Genomic DNA, 16,371 nt, shown 5'->3' with positions numbered 1-16,371 from the left:
CTGGGTGTCCCTGCTGTCCAGGGCTGACGTGTGGTTCAGTCTGTGTGTGTTACTACAGACAGACACCCTCTTGAGTTCAGCACTTTGGCTTTTGAGCCTGTGTCTGCAGTGTCAAAACACAAAATCGCTGGAGAGCATCTGAATGCCCTGAAGCGACCTCTGGGCACCAAGTGGCTCAAGTGACACTGGGCAGCAGCCTCTGGGCTGGGGGCTGCTGCTTTTCTTCTCTGCTTCTCCTAAAATAAACATGCTCTCCCTTTTGCATGGGGATGCAATGGGGAGGGGAGAGTTCCCCCTCCCCAGGAGCTGGTTGCTTCTCTGGTCCCATTGCTTGAGCATTAGCCACTTCCTGGGGTTTTGGGGTTGCAGGGCCGATGCTGATGGGCACAGGCTGAGATAAAGCAGTGGCCTGGTAAAGGCTGGCCTGCAGCAATGGCTTCAGCTGCCTGCCCAGTCAGCCCACAGAGAGGGCAGGGGGTGGTGGGGACAGCAGGGCACGTGCAACCAAGCAACCTGACAGGGGCTTCTTGCTGGGGCTGCATTCACTGTCAGACATTCGCCCACACCAGAGATCTGCTTCATTTCCCTGACGCTCCACGCAACAGCAAACAGCTCCTTGGTGCTTCCCCTCTCCTGTATCTCACAGAGAAAATGGAGAGCGGTGAGGCTGCAGCCAAGCCAGAGGAGCAGGGAGCTCACAGCCGGCATCTCTGCAGCTGCAGCATCTGCCACACACCCATCCCATCCTGACCCGCTGCTCCTGGCAGGCAAAGGTGCACAGCACGGGCACGCCCTTCGGTCTGGCCAAAGGCACACTGGGAAATAGGAAAAAACACTTGAGAGAAGGACGGGAGAAGCAGACAGCCGGTCGCCAGGGTGGCGGCACAGCTTGCCTTTCTCTGCCGAATGCCCCAGGGAGCTCCATGGACCTGTCTGGCATTTGAGCCGTGGGTTACGGGGCAGGCGGATGCATCTTCTTCCGCAGCAGGTGCAGCAGAGAGGGCTCCCAACACCCTGACAGGGCGTTTCTGCCGGAGCTGTGTCCTCCCTGGGACACAGGGAGGGGGACCGGGGCATCTGTGGCCTCAGCCCCGCAGGGCTGAAGCGCAGACTGCCCCTCCCGCTGCTCAGAGGCTCCGCACACGGCGGAGCCTGCCGGAGCAGCAGTGACCCCTGCCAGCGAGCTCTCCTGTTCACCGGTGATCGCAGAGCACGCACGGAATGCCTGTCCTCTGAAGCAGCCTCGCTCGGCTCTCCATCATATCAGGAGCTGCTGTTGCTCCGTGTCAGCTGTCAGGCTGAGCCGGGCAGAGCCGTGCGCTGGCAGCACGGCCAGGAACGCCTCGGCAGGCGGGAGGGATGCTCGGGCAGGCGGGGGCGGAGGCGCAGGGGCGGCCCCGCACTGGCGCGGTGACAGGGATGGAGTCACAGTGGCTGCAGAGCCGCGCTGGGGAGCCGGAGAGGGTGGCAGGGGAAGAGCAGCGCTTCCTCGCAGGCGCAAAGCTGCGCTCATCAGCGGCATTGTTCCTCTTTCATTTATCTTTACAGCTGGCTGCTCCCTGCACAGAGGATGAAAACGGCGTTTACCGAGAGCAGCAGCCTCCTTGGCAGCCTGGGAGCGCAGGCGGGTGACACCGGCCACAGGAGCATCCTCCTGATCTTCCCGCAGCACATGAGCACTGAGCAGCCCTGCTGAGGCAACCACAGGGCTCGGGAAAAGGTTGAAATGAAGGATTCAGTAAATAAAACCCCACAAGCCCGAGAACCCAGGCAGGGTTTTGCATCTATTAGCCTCAACAGGGCTTTTTATCTGGCAAATTCCCTTTGCTCTTGCCCCGTTGGGAGCTGAATATCCACTTTGCCATGGAGAGATGGCTTCAGCCCACTAAGCCTCAACAGGAAGCACATGTTGTTGCTGTATTTACCAGCACCTCTTCCTTTGTAGCAGCCATTTGCACGCTGCAGGGCTCTTCAGAGCACACCCATATCCTTGGCAGCAGGCAAAAATTTCCTGTTCCTGTTAGCATTTGTGTGGAGATTTGACATGCATCTTCCTGGCTGAAGCAGGTCATGGTAGCTTTTGCTCTGTTAACATTGCCGTGGAGAGCTGCGGGCAGGGGAGAGGACAAAGCCAGGGCAACGGAAAACTTATTTACATTGATGGATGCAGTAAGAGAATTGCACTTACTTCAGGGAGGAAAAGCCAGTTCATTGTGTTGCCTTTCTTCAGTGGCAGGATGTCCACTAGAGCTCTCATTCCTGGGCTGATGGCACCAGGGTGGCAGCTGGTGCTCCCCTGCCCTAGCATTAACTATCATTAACTTGTAAAAGCTTCCCTGGTTCTTCCAGATGCAATTTGCCAGCTCAGGTATTTTTCTGAAACCTGTTTTGGAAATGCCTGTGGCATAAAAAGCACACACTGAAGGCTGAAAAGCAGTAAGTCCCCATGGAGCAGGGCAGGAGCTGGGTGTGTAGGTGTTGTGCAGCCCTGGTGCTCTCCTGCATGCTGTTGCTGCTGAGAACTGACACGGGATGTGATGCTGGCAGGAGCTGAGGTGTCCTCAGTGCCTTCATGCAGGAGTGAAGGAGGACAAACAGGGCCTGTGCTGTGCTCCAGCAGCACAGCCTGTCCCAGGCACCTGATCCTGTCTCCTGGGGGACTGCTGGAAATGCTTCCCTCTGTCAGGGCAAGGCCTGCATTCAGCAGTGAAGGTGACATCCTGGGAAAGGCTCACCACTGTGATGAAGAACCCTGATCCCAGCACAGGGGCTGCTGCAGAGGAGCTCTGCTCGAGCCTGCAGCTCTCCAGCACTGCTTGGCTCCGGCTTTCAGGAAAGCTGCTGGGTTTCTGCAGAAAGCCAAGTTTCAGGCAGGACTACAGGCATGGCAATACCTGGAACTGAACACTACCATCTTCACAGCTTTTCACCTCCAACTCTCTGCTCTGCCTGCAGCCATGCTGTGAAATGACCATCCTCTGGGATGAAGGAGGCTGCAGATGAGAGCCCTGCCAGAGCACAGTGCTCCAGAGTCCCAGTCTGCCCACCCAGGTCCCCACTGTTCCTCTGTCTCAGGGCAGTGACCCCCTGCTCAGGGCTGGCAGCTGCAGCCCCTGCAAATGGGTGACCCCTAAAGCTCCAGCACCTGGCACCAAGGACTGGCCCCATGCTGACACAGGCTAGGAAAGAAGGAGGCTGAAAAGAATGACAGGAATTATTTCAGGTCTGGAACAACCTGCCTCAACAGCGAGCGAGTGAAGAAGCCAATCTGTTTAGTTTATCTAAGGGAAAGTTGAGAGGGAACTTAGATGCATCTATAAATACCTACATGTTGGGAACATTCTGATTGCCAAGGTCCTTCATCCTAGCAAACAAAGGCAGCAAAATTTCCTGGTGCTGGGAGCTAAACCAAGAGAAATACAGGCTAACAGTAAAATACAGATTTTTAATGTGAAGGATAAATAATCATCAGGCCAGCCAGGCCAGGGACAGAGCAGATTCCCCATTGCATGAAGCCTTAAAATCAAAACTAGGTGTCTGCTGCTAAAGGAGACGTTGCAACTCAGCCAGACATTTGGGGCTGGATGCAAGAGCTGCTGTACTTCATGGCCTGGGACAGTTAGGAGGAAAATCCCTTAAAATCACAACAGAATCTGTTCCCAATTGCTCAGGCTCTCACCCCCTCATGGGTTTTGCCCTGTGACTCCCTTGTGGTGGTGTTTCCCACCCACTGGCAAATGGAAATCAGCAGCCAAACTCATCTTCTTGTCATACTCAGAAAACCACTGTCTCGCCCTTCAAAAACTGCTAAAGATATGGTGAATGATTGAAAATGTAGAGAGAAACAAGAGAAAAGGAGAAATTAAACAGTAAGAGAAAAAAATGGGGTGTTACCCATTTTATTGCAGTCCAGAAAAAGAAGGGAAACATTTAAAAAAGGACAGAAGAGAGGCAGTGCAATTTTTGTATTTAAAATACTTTGGAAGAATACTTAGACTTAGCAAACAAGCATTATATCAAACTTTGCCAAGAAAAACAACATTTTCATATAATTTTAAATCTGTGGTGAGCTCCATTCTTCCTGGCCACTTCATCCTTCCCAAAAGTGCATTTTGCCCTTCACTCATCCCTAAAGCTCCCCTCAAAAGCGTAGCCCAAAGGATTTTCTTGCACCAGGTGGAGGCTGAGCTTTACGATGCACATCCAAATAAATGGTGTTTCCAAGTAAATAAGACAGCAGAGAAAAGCTCCCGGGAAGCTGAGGAACGGACCTGCCATTTAAGAGCTCAGAGAAAAAAATATGGAAATCTGCAACGTGGGAGCGTGCCAGCACTGGGGGCGAGAGGGACGGGCCTGGGAGGATTTCCAGCTCCAGGCAGCCTGGTTATTCCTGCGCCACATCCACCTGCCCTCCGAGCCCTGAGGGCTGACACGGGGCCACAAGTGCAAAGGCAAGGGGATGATTTCAGTGCTGTCCAGCCCCTGGCACAAGTGACCGCTCGATTTTGTGGTGTGAGCATCAGCAGAACAGCCAGGAGGACACACTGCCAGCCCCAGGGGAGGGACGCGCCAGCCCCGCGGTGCTGAGAGCCCGTGGCTCCGGCGCTGTCCCCTCAGTGCCAGCCGCTGGCAGGGCTGGCAGGGCGGGAGGTGGCGTGGGGCCCACGGAGGCTCACCTGGGGCAGGGTGCTGTGAGAGCTGAGCACCAGGCTGCAGACACTGGCTGGTGCCTCTGTCCGCCGTGCTGTCACCCTCACCAGCCGTGGCGCTGTCCCCGCAGCGCTGTCCCCAGCTGCCGTGGCGAGCCTCTGCTCACGGTCCCAGGAGCAGCCCTGAAACGAGACAAGTGGGGGACATGTGGGTAGGGCAGGCCAGCTGCCTCCAGGCTCTCCACTGCTTCTGGAAGGGCCAAAAGGAGCTTTTCCCCATGCAGGGAGAATGGTGGCTTTGACGGGGATCCCATCTCTCACGTCAGCCTGCCTGGCACTGGCCCAGGGCCAGCAGGGTCACTGCAAGCAATGGTGGAGGTTTGCTGGCCCCAGACTCTGGGACTGTGCCATTGCTGGGCTGCATTTCACGTTTCAGCACACAAGACATCTCAAAAACTTTTTTTTTTTGAGAAGGGAGGAGGGATTTGATGGTGTCAGTGGCTTGGGCTGTGTTCAGTGCCAGGAAGCCCTGAGACTGGATGCTTTTTTCATCCCCCTTACAGACAGGGCACAGTGGAAGGAGCAGGGGCACTGCTCACACCAGCTCTGCAAGACCCACAGTTTGCTTCCCTGCTTGTTTCCACATTGATTTTTCAATGTCCTTGTTCAGTCTTGGGGATTCATAGACTGGTCTGGCCACAGAGACTGGTGGCTACTGCCAGCAGAGTTCACTCTTGGGTGGATCAAGGCGACAGGACACCCAAAAAACCAAAGCAGGATCCCACTGCTTATGGCATAACAGCACTAAAGATTTGCTCTTAAACACATAGTAGAGTTGCAGGTTTGACTTTAACTAGAGGGACTGGCAATGTGAAGGTGGTCAAGAAAAAAGGGGACTAAAGCAGCTCCTGAGTCAGAGGAACAAAAATATCTCCTGCAGTGATTGTGGGCTGTTTTGTCCTTTTTCTTGATCCCCAAACTCCTTTAAAGTGTTCTTCCTTAGATTATATCATTCAGCTCCATCTTCCCTGTGTGACACTTAAATTTGGAGTACCCCCAGGTAAATGATGGGAAGCCAGTTCAATCTCTGAGACAGAAAATGGTGTTTACTTGATAGGGTTATTTTGAAAGGAGAAATCCATGAATTTTTGCATTTCTGCACTAGATTAGGGGGATCCTATAGCATCCCATGGCAGGGCAGTCAGTGGGGGATGGAGGCAGTAAGTGGGGGATGGAAAGAAGGCCTGCAAAGACACAAGGCAATTTTATTTACCTTGGTGCCTTTGAGATAACTGAGACCCTACTGCTCAATTCCTGCCTTTCCACCTGGTGCTGTATCTTTTAGAATGCTGTTGAAAATTGAAGAGAATGCAAATAAGAGAGACACAAGTTATCTGAGAGCTGGGAAAAAATCCTGAAAAGGGAAACTTGAAAGACTCAACCTACTTCACTTATCAAAAGTGGTTGGATCAGAGAGCTGAAACACCTCCATGGGAGACAGTGTCAGACAGGAGCAAATAATCCAGCTGCAACTGCAGAGCAGGAGCCAGTGCTAGAGCTGTTCACATTACGAGTAATTCAATTAACACTTGTGAACCAGAGAGGTTGCCTCATTAATGAGACAGGCTATCACAGAGAATGTGTGGGAACAGCCTGGATGTGAGCTGGGCAGGCTCTGGTGCCCCTCGAGTCCCTCTCAGCACAGGAGTGTTCAGGGTCTGGCCCTGCAGCACCACGAGGGTGGCTCTTACCTCAGGCAGGTTTTGGGGCTCTCTGGGTGTGGCTGTGGAGCTGGGCTCGCTGGCCCCAAGCTTCTCCCTGGCTGTGCCGTGACGTGTGTCCAGGCTCGGAGACTGCTCGGGTGCAGAGCGCAGCGTGAAATCGTAGAATTCATGGATATCTGCAAAACAGCAGGAGAAACATCCTCAGGACCAGGGGGCAGCCTGATGCCTGACAGCAGCCTCTGTGGCATGCAGCACCTGTGACCTCCACTCTGCCCCCAGGGTCTGAGCCTCTGTGAGAGGCTGGCACCCTGGGAGAGGGCTCTGTTGGCCTCTGTGCTTGCTGCGTTGCCCACCACAGCCCCTCTGCAAGGTAGGAGGTGTAGTGGGGTGCCTGGCTCACTGTGCAGTGCCCATGGCTCTGGAAGGCATGGGATTGTCCACAGAGCAGTGACCACACACTCCACAGGGACTAAGAGCAAACTCTGCTCTGCAGCATCAATCCAACACCCACCCTGTCCTGCTCTTCTCCAGGCTGTGCCAGCCTCAGGCATGGTCCCCTGTCCCTGCTGCTCTGACAAGCCTCCTGCACCAGGCAGCCCCTGCCTGCCTGCCCTGGCACTGATGGGCTCTTCCCTCCTCATCACAGCTCCCCACCACCCTGTGGAGGGGCTCCCTTCCCAAGGGGAAGCCACAGGGCACTCAGTGCACAAGCTCTAAAGCTGATGACTACAGCTCTGTTAACCCCAGCTCCCTCCCTGATATCTCCCCTCTTCCCACCTGCACACTGCCACAACAGGTATCAAGCACCCCATTCTGGGCTCCAAGGACCTGAGTCTGCTGCTGTAAACCACAGTGGCTCTAGAGAGAGGCATGAAAATGGGGTATGCCAGCCCTCACTGCTCCAGAGACAGTTATGGGGTGAGACTGGGACCTGAGAGCAGCTGTCCAGGTATAGCTCCAGAGGGGCTCTCGGAGCCCAGACCCTCTCCTAGCCCAGCCAGGCAGATTTTACCCTCTCCAGGTCACACACAGGGGATTCCAGGGAGCAGAAGGGCTGCAGTGGGTTCTTCTCCTCCCTAAGGAAGCTCCCACTGCTGCACACAGGCAGCTGCTGGTCCTTGGCAGCCCCTAGTTATCTCCTGAGCCAGCACCTCCAGAGTGGTCAACATATCCACCGCAGAAGTGTTTAATTTGAAAAAGGAAACTACATTCAAAACTGAGAACCTGTTTTTATGAAGAAACTGAAAGGGGTAACAAAAACTCATGGGAGGCTCTGAGCCTATTTAGAGAGACTCACTGGGACATGAGAACAGACATGAAGTGTCTGGCTGGAGGACACTGTAAAGGCAAAAGGGAGGAAAGCAAGGCTTGACTGCAGAGGAAAAGAGGCTATTGAAAATGAGAAGACATTAATCTAAACTGCTGAAGCTGCATCTAAATGAGAAAACCAGAATGGATGGTAAATGGCTGACAGGTTAAAGGTAAAGCTCCAAGAGGTTGGCCAAAAGAGTTTGGTAAACGCCTTCCAAAAGCCATAAAAAAAAGTCATAAATCCCTTCAAGCACCTGGGAAACAGGAAGCCTGGCAGAGCCTGCAGGGCCAAAAAGTCAAGGCAGCGTAAATGAGCACTTGAAGCAGGAAAAGACACAGCAGGAACCTGAGATTATTTTCTGTACCTGCATCTGCTGTGGAGGAAGCTGGAGAGCTCCACTTCTGTGAGCGACTCGAGGGGCAAGCTGTGGCTCTCAGCTTGAGGGGGATGTGGCCATTCCCATGGCACTCCCTGGGAGCTCATGGATGAAGCACCTGCATTTGCCCTCCAGTCTGTGATTTCTCACCTGAAACTATGCCACACCATGGCATCACGAGGTATTAAACACCCACGTCACAAAGATTTCAACAGGAAATCTGGTGAGCATTGGCTGTGTAAGCAGGGACATGCTGGCCACTGCCTGAGGCTGGTCCCTGGCTGCAGCAGGATGCTCTGCCTAAGCAGGGACACAGCAGCTGGAAATTTGTCTTACAGGTTCATCAGTGAAGGCCTGAGAGAGGAGGGTCTGCGAAGCAGTGATAAGATCAAGTGGGGAGGGAGGGTCTGCTGTTCTTAGTGCCGAAAAATACTGAGACCAGCTTGACCAAACTGTCAGACCCCACCACGAGGACAGGCAAGACATGCTCCCTGACTGGAGCTGGGAGCAGCAACAATGTGCATCTGATATGGAAGTGAGAGTCAGGAGTGGTGAGAAGAAGAAATGAAAGAGCTGCTCGCACCTTTTTCAGCACAAAGCATATTTTGCTGACTAATAATCTAAAAATGCACATGACTGACAGTCAATCACGTTACACTATAAAAGGCCAGTCACACTTTTGCACAGTGAGGATTTCTATCATACCTCCCTAAGGTGTGTGAAGATCTTTCTCTTGGGTGGGGACACCCCTCAAGGTCACTCCTCAAGGCTGAGTCAAAGAGATTTGCCCTTGGTCATTGGTATGGACGAGTGACATCAATCTCTACTTAGTAGTTGTTTAGCTAGCTTTAATATAATTGCTTTAATATTCCTTCAAAACCAGTGCATTACACTAGTAGTTATAGCTGTTCATATTGTTTGTAAATAATTCTGATTAAGCTCTTTTTTTTTCTCTAATCCTTATCATTATTGTAATAAATTTAAACACTTAATTTCATATATTTATATAAATACATTAGGTGTATTATCCTTAATCCTGTGGTACAAAGTTGTATAAAGGTTCAATTACCCCTATATAATCCTTCAGACATCTACCATTGACAAAGTCTGGGGCTAAATTTGATCCAGCTGCACCCAGGCTCCCTTCTGAGGATGAGTTTAGAAAGGAAGTGTGTCCTTTCTTCACCTTGTGACTCAACAGGAGGGTTTTTATAATAAAGTTTGTCTGAAGCTCCCACTCTGCCCATGACACCAGGGCTGCTTTCACAGAGCAGGGCTGCACAGCCAGGCACAATTCCCCATCCTCTCTCCCAGTGCTTAACCACGTGCCCAAGCACTGCAGCAGCACATCCCTGATGCAGATGGGATGAGAGCAGCTTCAACCCCCATCTTGCAGCTCCCAGGGGCTGCCTGGTCTGCTGACCTCCCAGCTGTAGGGGCAAAGCTGATAGAAATCTCACTCACTGGCAGACCAGCTGCAGGCTCTGTGGCTGCCCCTGTGCAGGGAGCACCGTGCCACTGCCTGGCATCAGTGCCACTTTTGGAGCCACTGTTTTGTGCCGCCAGTTCTGTCCTGTGCTCTGGGAGACATGTGGCATCTGGCAGCGATGGGAGGAGTGGGAGTCCCCAGATGTACCCACTACACCTGAGGCACCCCTTCTACAGCCCCCCAGCTGCTGGCAGCCCCTGAAACCCTCCCAAACCAGACAGGAGCTCGTAGCAAGCACTCACTTCACAGCCAGAGAAACTGGACTTTGTTTTTATGCTAAAACATCTCTCCCTCTGGTTATAAAAATAATAATTGCGTAACAGGATAGCAGCAGCTTCTGGCTGCACGGATTACGCTGGGAACACACAAAACTTTGCAAGAATGAAAACAGGATTTGAACGGCCCCATTGTGGGGGTGTGCTGCTGCCGGCATCCCCGTTTGTCACCCATCTGCTGCAGGAACACAGCCTTGGGCAGCCCAGCTGGCAAGGAGCCTGAAGGGCAGGAAACTTGTCCCCTGAAGCAGCCACTCTCCACCTCCAAAACCCTCAGCCCAGTTTAGGTGCTTGCCAGAAGAGAGAATTGTTGCTGGCACCAGGGATTAGAGGAGTTTCAGGATTGGTGGACAGGGTTCAGTCAGCAAAGGACAGAAGTACATTTCAGGACACATGCACATGGCTTTAAGATAACTTAAATATATGCTGGTTTCTCTCATTTCTTATGAGCATCACAAATTGCACACAAGTCTGCCTCACCTGTGCACTTTAAGAGCAGCACTACCAGAAAAGCCTCCATAACAGGACCTTGTGGTAGCAAAAGATGAAGCTGCATGTTCTGTCTTACAGCCCAGTTTCTGTCTGATGACATACAAATCCATTCTGGATCTAATAAGGAAAAGTAACTCAAGATTTACAGAGACTAGAATTTTTCGAACCATTTTTTCCTGGGGTTAACACATCAAATAAATGTCATTAAATATTTCTATAGCACCAGCACCTGTGCATTAAAGCAGTGCCCTTGTGCCAGCCAGCACATGCACTTCCAGAAAATTACATTTCTTCCCCAATGCTTGCACTGTCACCAGCTGCAGCACCACAGATTTACCCCGAGCAGAAACCCCAGCCTTGCAGCAGACCCCCAGCCATGGCCCCACTGCCTTTCACAGCCATGGCTGCCACAGCAGGTCTTTTCCAAGCAAGCTGCAAGTTTCCATCCTTGCTATGGGCAAATCTGCAAGAGGAGGAGTCCTCAGGGTTGGGAAGCCTCCAGATTCCTCCAGTTTTCCACGCTGGCTCCTGCAGCCACCCGGTGAAGCCATTACACCATCCCCAGCTGTGCTGTTAGCAAGCTGGTCTTGCTGGGGTTTTGCAGCCAGGGAAGCAGAGCCTGCCTCTTCTTCTGCCTTCACCACATCAAGATGCTCACGAGGAATCTTTTGTGAGGTGAAAGGAGCTGCAGGGGATGACTGGGGGCCCAAGCAGCTGACAGGACCTACAGAGGTCTGCACTGGCCGGTGCTCAGGCACAGGAGAGAAGCTGAGTCCCAGAGGATTTTTGGGAGGAGTTCAGTCCCTTGGGCTGCTGGCACTTGGGACAGCTGGACACACACAAACCCTGCCTGTCCAGCTTCTCCCACTGCAAAGGGCACAACGGCCCCTTTCAGCCCCAGCTCTGGGAAGGAAAGGTCAGGGAGCTGCTCTCCCCAGCAGCACAAGAGACCAAGCATGTCCCTGAGGGGCTCCACCGAGCAAAGGGAAAGCGGGGTCACCATCGCCCCAAGCCGGGCTCCTGGAGCACCCCTTTGCTGGGCTGTTTCCTTGCAAGTCACGCACTTGGCTCCAGAGCCTCAGACACGGAGAGAGGGGCCAGGAGAAGGGAGCCAGCACAGCCTGTTTTCCCTCTGCACAGCCAAGGAATTTCTTTTGTGCGGAGCAGGGTTTGGCACATTCCAGCGCAGAGCAGCTCCCGCAGCGCTGTGCCGTGCCGAGCCAGCCGTGGCACCCGCCGGGACAGGAGCTGCCCTGGCACGGGCAGCGTGCCCCCGGCACAGGCAGCTCCAGGGACAGGGAGGTGGTCACAAGGATTTAAAGGGCTGGGCCATGCTCAGAGGAGTCTGGCAGAACACGGTGCATGTGCAGAGCAACGCTGGGTGTGATCGCAGTGACTGACCCATCCAGCACAACACTGACGCATCTGGGACACAACACAGGCTGGGGCTTCTGGAGACCCCAAACCAGCTTATTCTTTAAAAAAAAAAAAAGCATACAGAAAGTCATATCGCTGGCATTTTTCACGTGGACTAACTTGGCAAACTCCATGATGTTTGGCACTGCTGGTAGCTCTACTATGGCCTGATGTATTTTGATGTTCTAACTCCAACCAGCCAGTGCATGTTCTAGGAGAGCATTACCTGCAGGAGCAGGCGGCCTGAGGACAGGGATGGACCATGCTCACTCATTCATCTTCCCCAGGGGCTGAAAAAAGCAGGGCGGTGTTGCTGAAAGGCTGCAAGAGGAGGGAGCTCTCCAGGCTAAGGCGTCTCCAGAGCCAGAAGCTTCTGGCATGGCATGGGGCAGTGAGATGGGAGCTCTGCACTGAGCAGTGTCTGTGCTCTCCTGCAAATCCTCCTCCCACACCGAGCCAGCCCTGTGACTCGGAGCAGACTTCAGACAGAGACACAGCAGCCCACTGGGAAAAGGAGGGGTGGAAATAAAAATGAAAATAGAAACGTTCTATCACCCTTGCAGTGCTGGTACTGTGCTCCAGTGAGTACGGACATGGACATGAGGCAACCCAGTGTGTGCCAGCCGTGTGTGGCCACAGGGAGCACACAGCCAGACACAATGTCCATGCTGGAACAGAGACATTCACAAACTCACACTCCAAGGGGAAGCAGGGGGAGGGAGCTGAGGAGGGGGGAGCGGAAGTAATTAATGCAAATTCCTAGTTTAGGTAAACACATCTAGAGAAAGGCTCGCTCTGGCACGGGGAATTAATATCCTGTTAAACCAGTTGAAAAGGTCACCAGTAAACAAGAGACACTCCCAACACTCCCTCGTGCCAGGACTGATAGGACACCAAGACAAACGGCTGAGAGCAGGGACTGGGGACGCTGCAGCATCCGCCTGCCAGCGTGCAGCTGCAGCCAGCTCGTGTTCTCTGCAGCCACACTCTCTCCACAGCACTTCTGCACTAACAGCAGCAGCCCTGGGCCTTGGGAAAGCTGCTTTGCTGCCTTCACACAGCCCCAGGGAGGACTGGCCAGCACACAAAAGCAGCCAGGGCTGTTGGGCTATTGTCAGGTTGGTCAAGGTCACAGCCCTGCTGGGGATCCCTGCCTCCAGGCTGGGGATCATTTAGAGAGTGGGTTGTATAAATTAAGAGATAAGAAAGGACATGTACACTGGCTTCTTCAGTATGGGGGCCCACCTGCCCTGGAGAGTCCACCCTTGGCACATGCCTGTGCTGCTGCTGGCATAGACATTCCAGCACAAGACCTTTAAAAGGACATGCTGGGAGAATGTGATGCCAGGTGATGCTCCAACAGCAAGAGAGAAAAAAGGATAGAATAAAATTACTCAGGACACAGCATTCAACTTCATTTTCAATAGAAAACCTGAAGCACAGAGGAGCTGCTGGCAACTCATCTCTGCAGGCACAGAAGTGGAAGTCAGGCTGCAGAGGTGTGAAGAAAAGGTGAGAGCTGCCAAGAGAACAGCGAGGGGGAGCACCAGGGCTGAGACAGCCTTGAGTCAAAACGCACTGAGAGTGAGCCACAGACCATGAGTGGAGCTCTGCACCCTGGGGCCTGGGTCTTCTTCTAAGAGTGCAGAGCCTCTGGGATGCTTTCCCTTCCTTCCCACCAAGGAAACTCAGCTTCTTTCCCAGGAGATTCAGGAACAGAAACCACCAGGGCTGCATGCATTTTCAAGGCCCACAGTGAACAGAACTTAAGGAGAATAGCAAGATAAACTGTGTGTCTTGCACAGAGAAGCTGCTTAGTCCAGAAAGACTTCAGCTGCATTTGTCTCAATCCACATGGAGAACTTTATAATGCTCAAAATGCCATTTTCTGGTGTCCAGCCCCAAGATAAGCCTTGCTGTTAAGTCGTGTGTGAAACGGAACTGCTGGAACAGTGTGTTTCTCACAAGTGCTGGTGGGTCTAAGCACAAGAAAGGACAGAATGACCCAAAGGAGTTTGGGTACATGTGGGTTCTCTCTTAAAGACAGAAAAATCTAATTTTTCTTCCTGGACACACCTGGGCTGCACTGCACAGAAAGTGCTCACAGCAGGGCAGGATCCCTTAGCAGGTGCTGGATAGATCAGGCATGGCCTGATCAAGAAGGTGTTACCCCTTGTCCTCAATCAGACTGAGGAATGCTGTTCTCTACAAACACCCAGTGATTGCAGCCCTGGTATCTCCTGCCTAAGCCCTGGAGGGGAAAGGCAGCCCAGCTCCCTGGCATTGCATGCCATGTGTTTCCACAGAATGCACTGGTCAGTGCCAGGCACTGCTGTGGGATCAGGCTCCCAGGAAACCCCACTGAACACAAAGTTGCAAGGACTGCAAGGGACTGCAAGGCATGGGCTTACCCAGCAGAGCCTGGAAGAGTTCACTTTGGAAGATGTGCGAAACTTTTCCAATGGAAGCTTTTAACTCCTGCTCCTCCGGGGACCGCAGGGTGCTTTGGTATCTGGTCAGAATTTCCACTGCCCGTTCAGTGTCTGCAGAGATGACACAGGAGTAACAAGGCATTAACATTGTAGGATGCTAAGGGAAGGCTTGAGTTCAGCCTGGGATAATGCCTCAAGCTGCCCTCCAGTCTGGATTTTTAAGTCAGACAGCCACAAAAGCAGCCTTCCTTACACACACCTGGGAAAGCTAACCCTGCTGAGAGCCACTGAGGGCCCACAGCAGAGACCTGGGCAGGGGCTGGAAGTGAGGCAGTTCTGCACCAACCCTGAAAATCAGGGGCTAAAATCAGATTGCCTCAACTCTGAACCCTGTGGCACTGGGCAGCCTGAAGACCTCTGCCACCACCCAGGCACAGAAGCTGTTCAGGAGCTGGACACATTCTGGTTGCACAGGGCTATGAATACCACTGCAGGAACTGCAGCCTCCCACATAGGGCCAGATGGCTGCAGCAAAGCTGAGCGTAGGCCCATTCACGTAGTGCAAACAGCTCAGCTACAGGAGTGGCAAAACTTGGGTTGCTACAGGGTGAAGCATAAGAATTGCTCAAAGCAGCAAGCAGGTGTGGGTCAGCAGGAGACAAATGGGAAAGGAACACGATGCCTTGGGGTCAGAGGAGATGCTGGTGAGGAGGGGAGCTGGAGGCTGCCATGAAGCAATGTTCTGGTTAATGACTGGGCTAGACATAGCTATGAGAAAACCCAGGACCTAAAATAGTGGAGCTGTGATCTCCCTGCCTGGACACCTCCACACTTCTCTGGGCAGAAAGCCAGAGCCGCCAGTGCAGCCTCGACCTCAGATGTGACCCATGTCTCAGGCAGGTGGTGAGCTCCTGTGGACCTTCCGACCATCCCTGCCCCATCAGTGGATGTTTCCCTTTGTCACCCAGGCAGACTGCAGACAAAGAGTGTCTGTGTGAGAAGGCAGGGAAGCTGTCCCGCCACTGCTGGAGACTCATCTTTTAAGGCAGGAACTCATGCAGAAAGGATGACCCTGCTCATCACAGGGCTCTTGAGAATTCAGGTCATCAAACAAGGGGGCCTGTGTCTGCTCGGGTCTGTGCCACCTGGTGTCCCAGCTCACCCAGCCTTCCAGCTTCTCCTCAGCCGAAAGGGAAAGGGGGTCCTCCTGCCCGTGTCACCAGCCCACACTGACTCATCATACAGCAGAACAGGGAAAGGAGTCTGGGGAAGCATGAACAGCTCTGACTTGGAGCTGGGCTCCACACTTGCTCCAGGAAAAGCAGGGACTTCCCCGAGCTTTACGGCAATCCTAACCCTGTGCTATTACTAAGAGCTTCCTTCTCTGCAAGATAAACCAGTGGTTTCAGGCACTGCCCAGCATACCATGAGCAGGGCTAAGATGTCACTGCCTGGTCATTCCTTACCTTATCAGCAGAACTAAAGAAGCTCATGGAGAGCTGGAGCCACCACACCAGGACACAAAGACTGCAAACCTGGTGTAAACTTCCCACCGCAGCCCAGGCTGCGCAGCAGGAGCGGCAGGCATCGCGCTGACCCCTGTGCTGCTGGTCACCCGCACCGGGTGACAGCCAGCTGGAGCAGGGGACTGCTGGCTCCCGATCTGGGAAGTGCTGTGCACCCAGCGTGGCAGGGAGACCACAGGACCCTTCCTACAGCTCCCAAGAAATAGCACATGGTGTCCAGGGCTCATCTCCACGTGCCTCAAGGTGCATGCGAGTCCCACGTACAGGAAATCCCTCGTGGCAGAGCCCAAACCCCCATGGCCGCTCTCCTCCCCGCAGCACGCAGGGGATCTGCAAGCAGTGCATCCCCCGGCCACCCACTCTGAGCCACGGCAGCACAACGTGTCCACAGCCCGAGCAGGGCGTGGAGCGAGAGCGCCCAGTCCTCGGGTCTTAACCCGCGGCTCGCACGGCCGCCCGTGGTGGGGAGCGAGGGCGGCAGCTGCCCGGCAGGAGCGCGGAGCAGCGGGCGCGGTCCCAGCTCCGGTCGCGGCGGGGCAGACACTTGTTGAGCGCGGGGCCGCGGTGCCCCGGCGCGGCGGGCAGGGCCGGGCAGTGCGCTCCTTACCTTCCCGGCGGATCATCGCTCCGCCGTGACCGACGGCCGCTCCGCTCCGTGCCAGCCCGCGAGCGGCCGAGCC

At 53.8% G+C, this 16,371-nt stretch overlaps 1 protein-coding gene across 1 annotated transcript in view; it reads right to left on the bottom strand.

Annotated features, from left to right (window-relative positions):
• DLG3 (discs large MAGUK scaffold protein 3) overlaps positions 1-16,365 on the bottom strand; it is a 76,358-nt gene extending 59,993 nt beyond the window's left edge. Inside the window, exons 1-4 of the mRNA XM_041485416.1 lie at positions 16,299-16,365; positions 14,145-14,276; positions 6,401-6,549; positions 4,677-4,832 (exon numbers count right to left, since the gene is read on the bottom strand). Of these exons, the coding sequence (XP_041341350.1) occupies positions 4,677-4,832; positions 6,401-6,549; positions 14,145-14,276; positions 16,299-16,314 (453 nt within the window). The 5' untranslated portion in view covers positions 16,315-16,365. The remainder of the gene's footprint in view (positions 1-4,676; positions 4,833-6,400; positions 6,550-14,144; positions 14,277-16,298) is intronic.
• Between the last annotated feature and the right edge of the window lie 6 nt (positions 16,366-16,371).

The sequence above is a fragment of the Pyrgilauda ruficollis genome, unplaced genomic scaffold, assembly GCF_017590135.1.
Source record: "Pyrgilauda ruficollis isolate IOZ18807 unplaced genomic scaffold, ASM1759013v1 scaffold7, whole genome shotgun sequence".
Lineage (NCBI taxonomy): Eukaryota > Metazoa > Chordata > Aves > Passeriformes > Passeridae > Pyrgilauda > Pyrgilauda ruficollis.
Note: the sequence above shows the minus strand (reverse complement) of the source record. Positions and strands in the feature narration are given on the sequence as shown.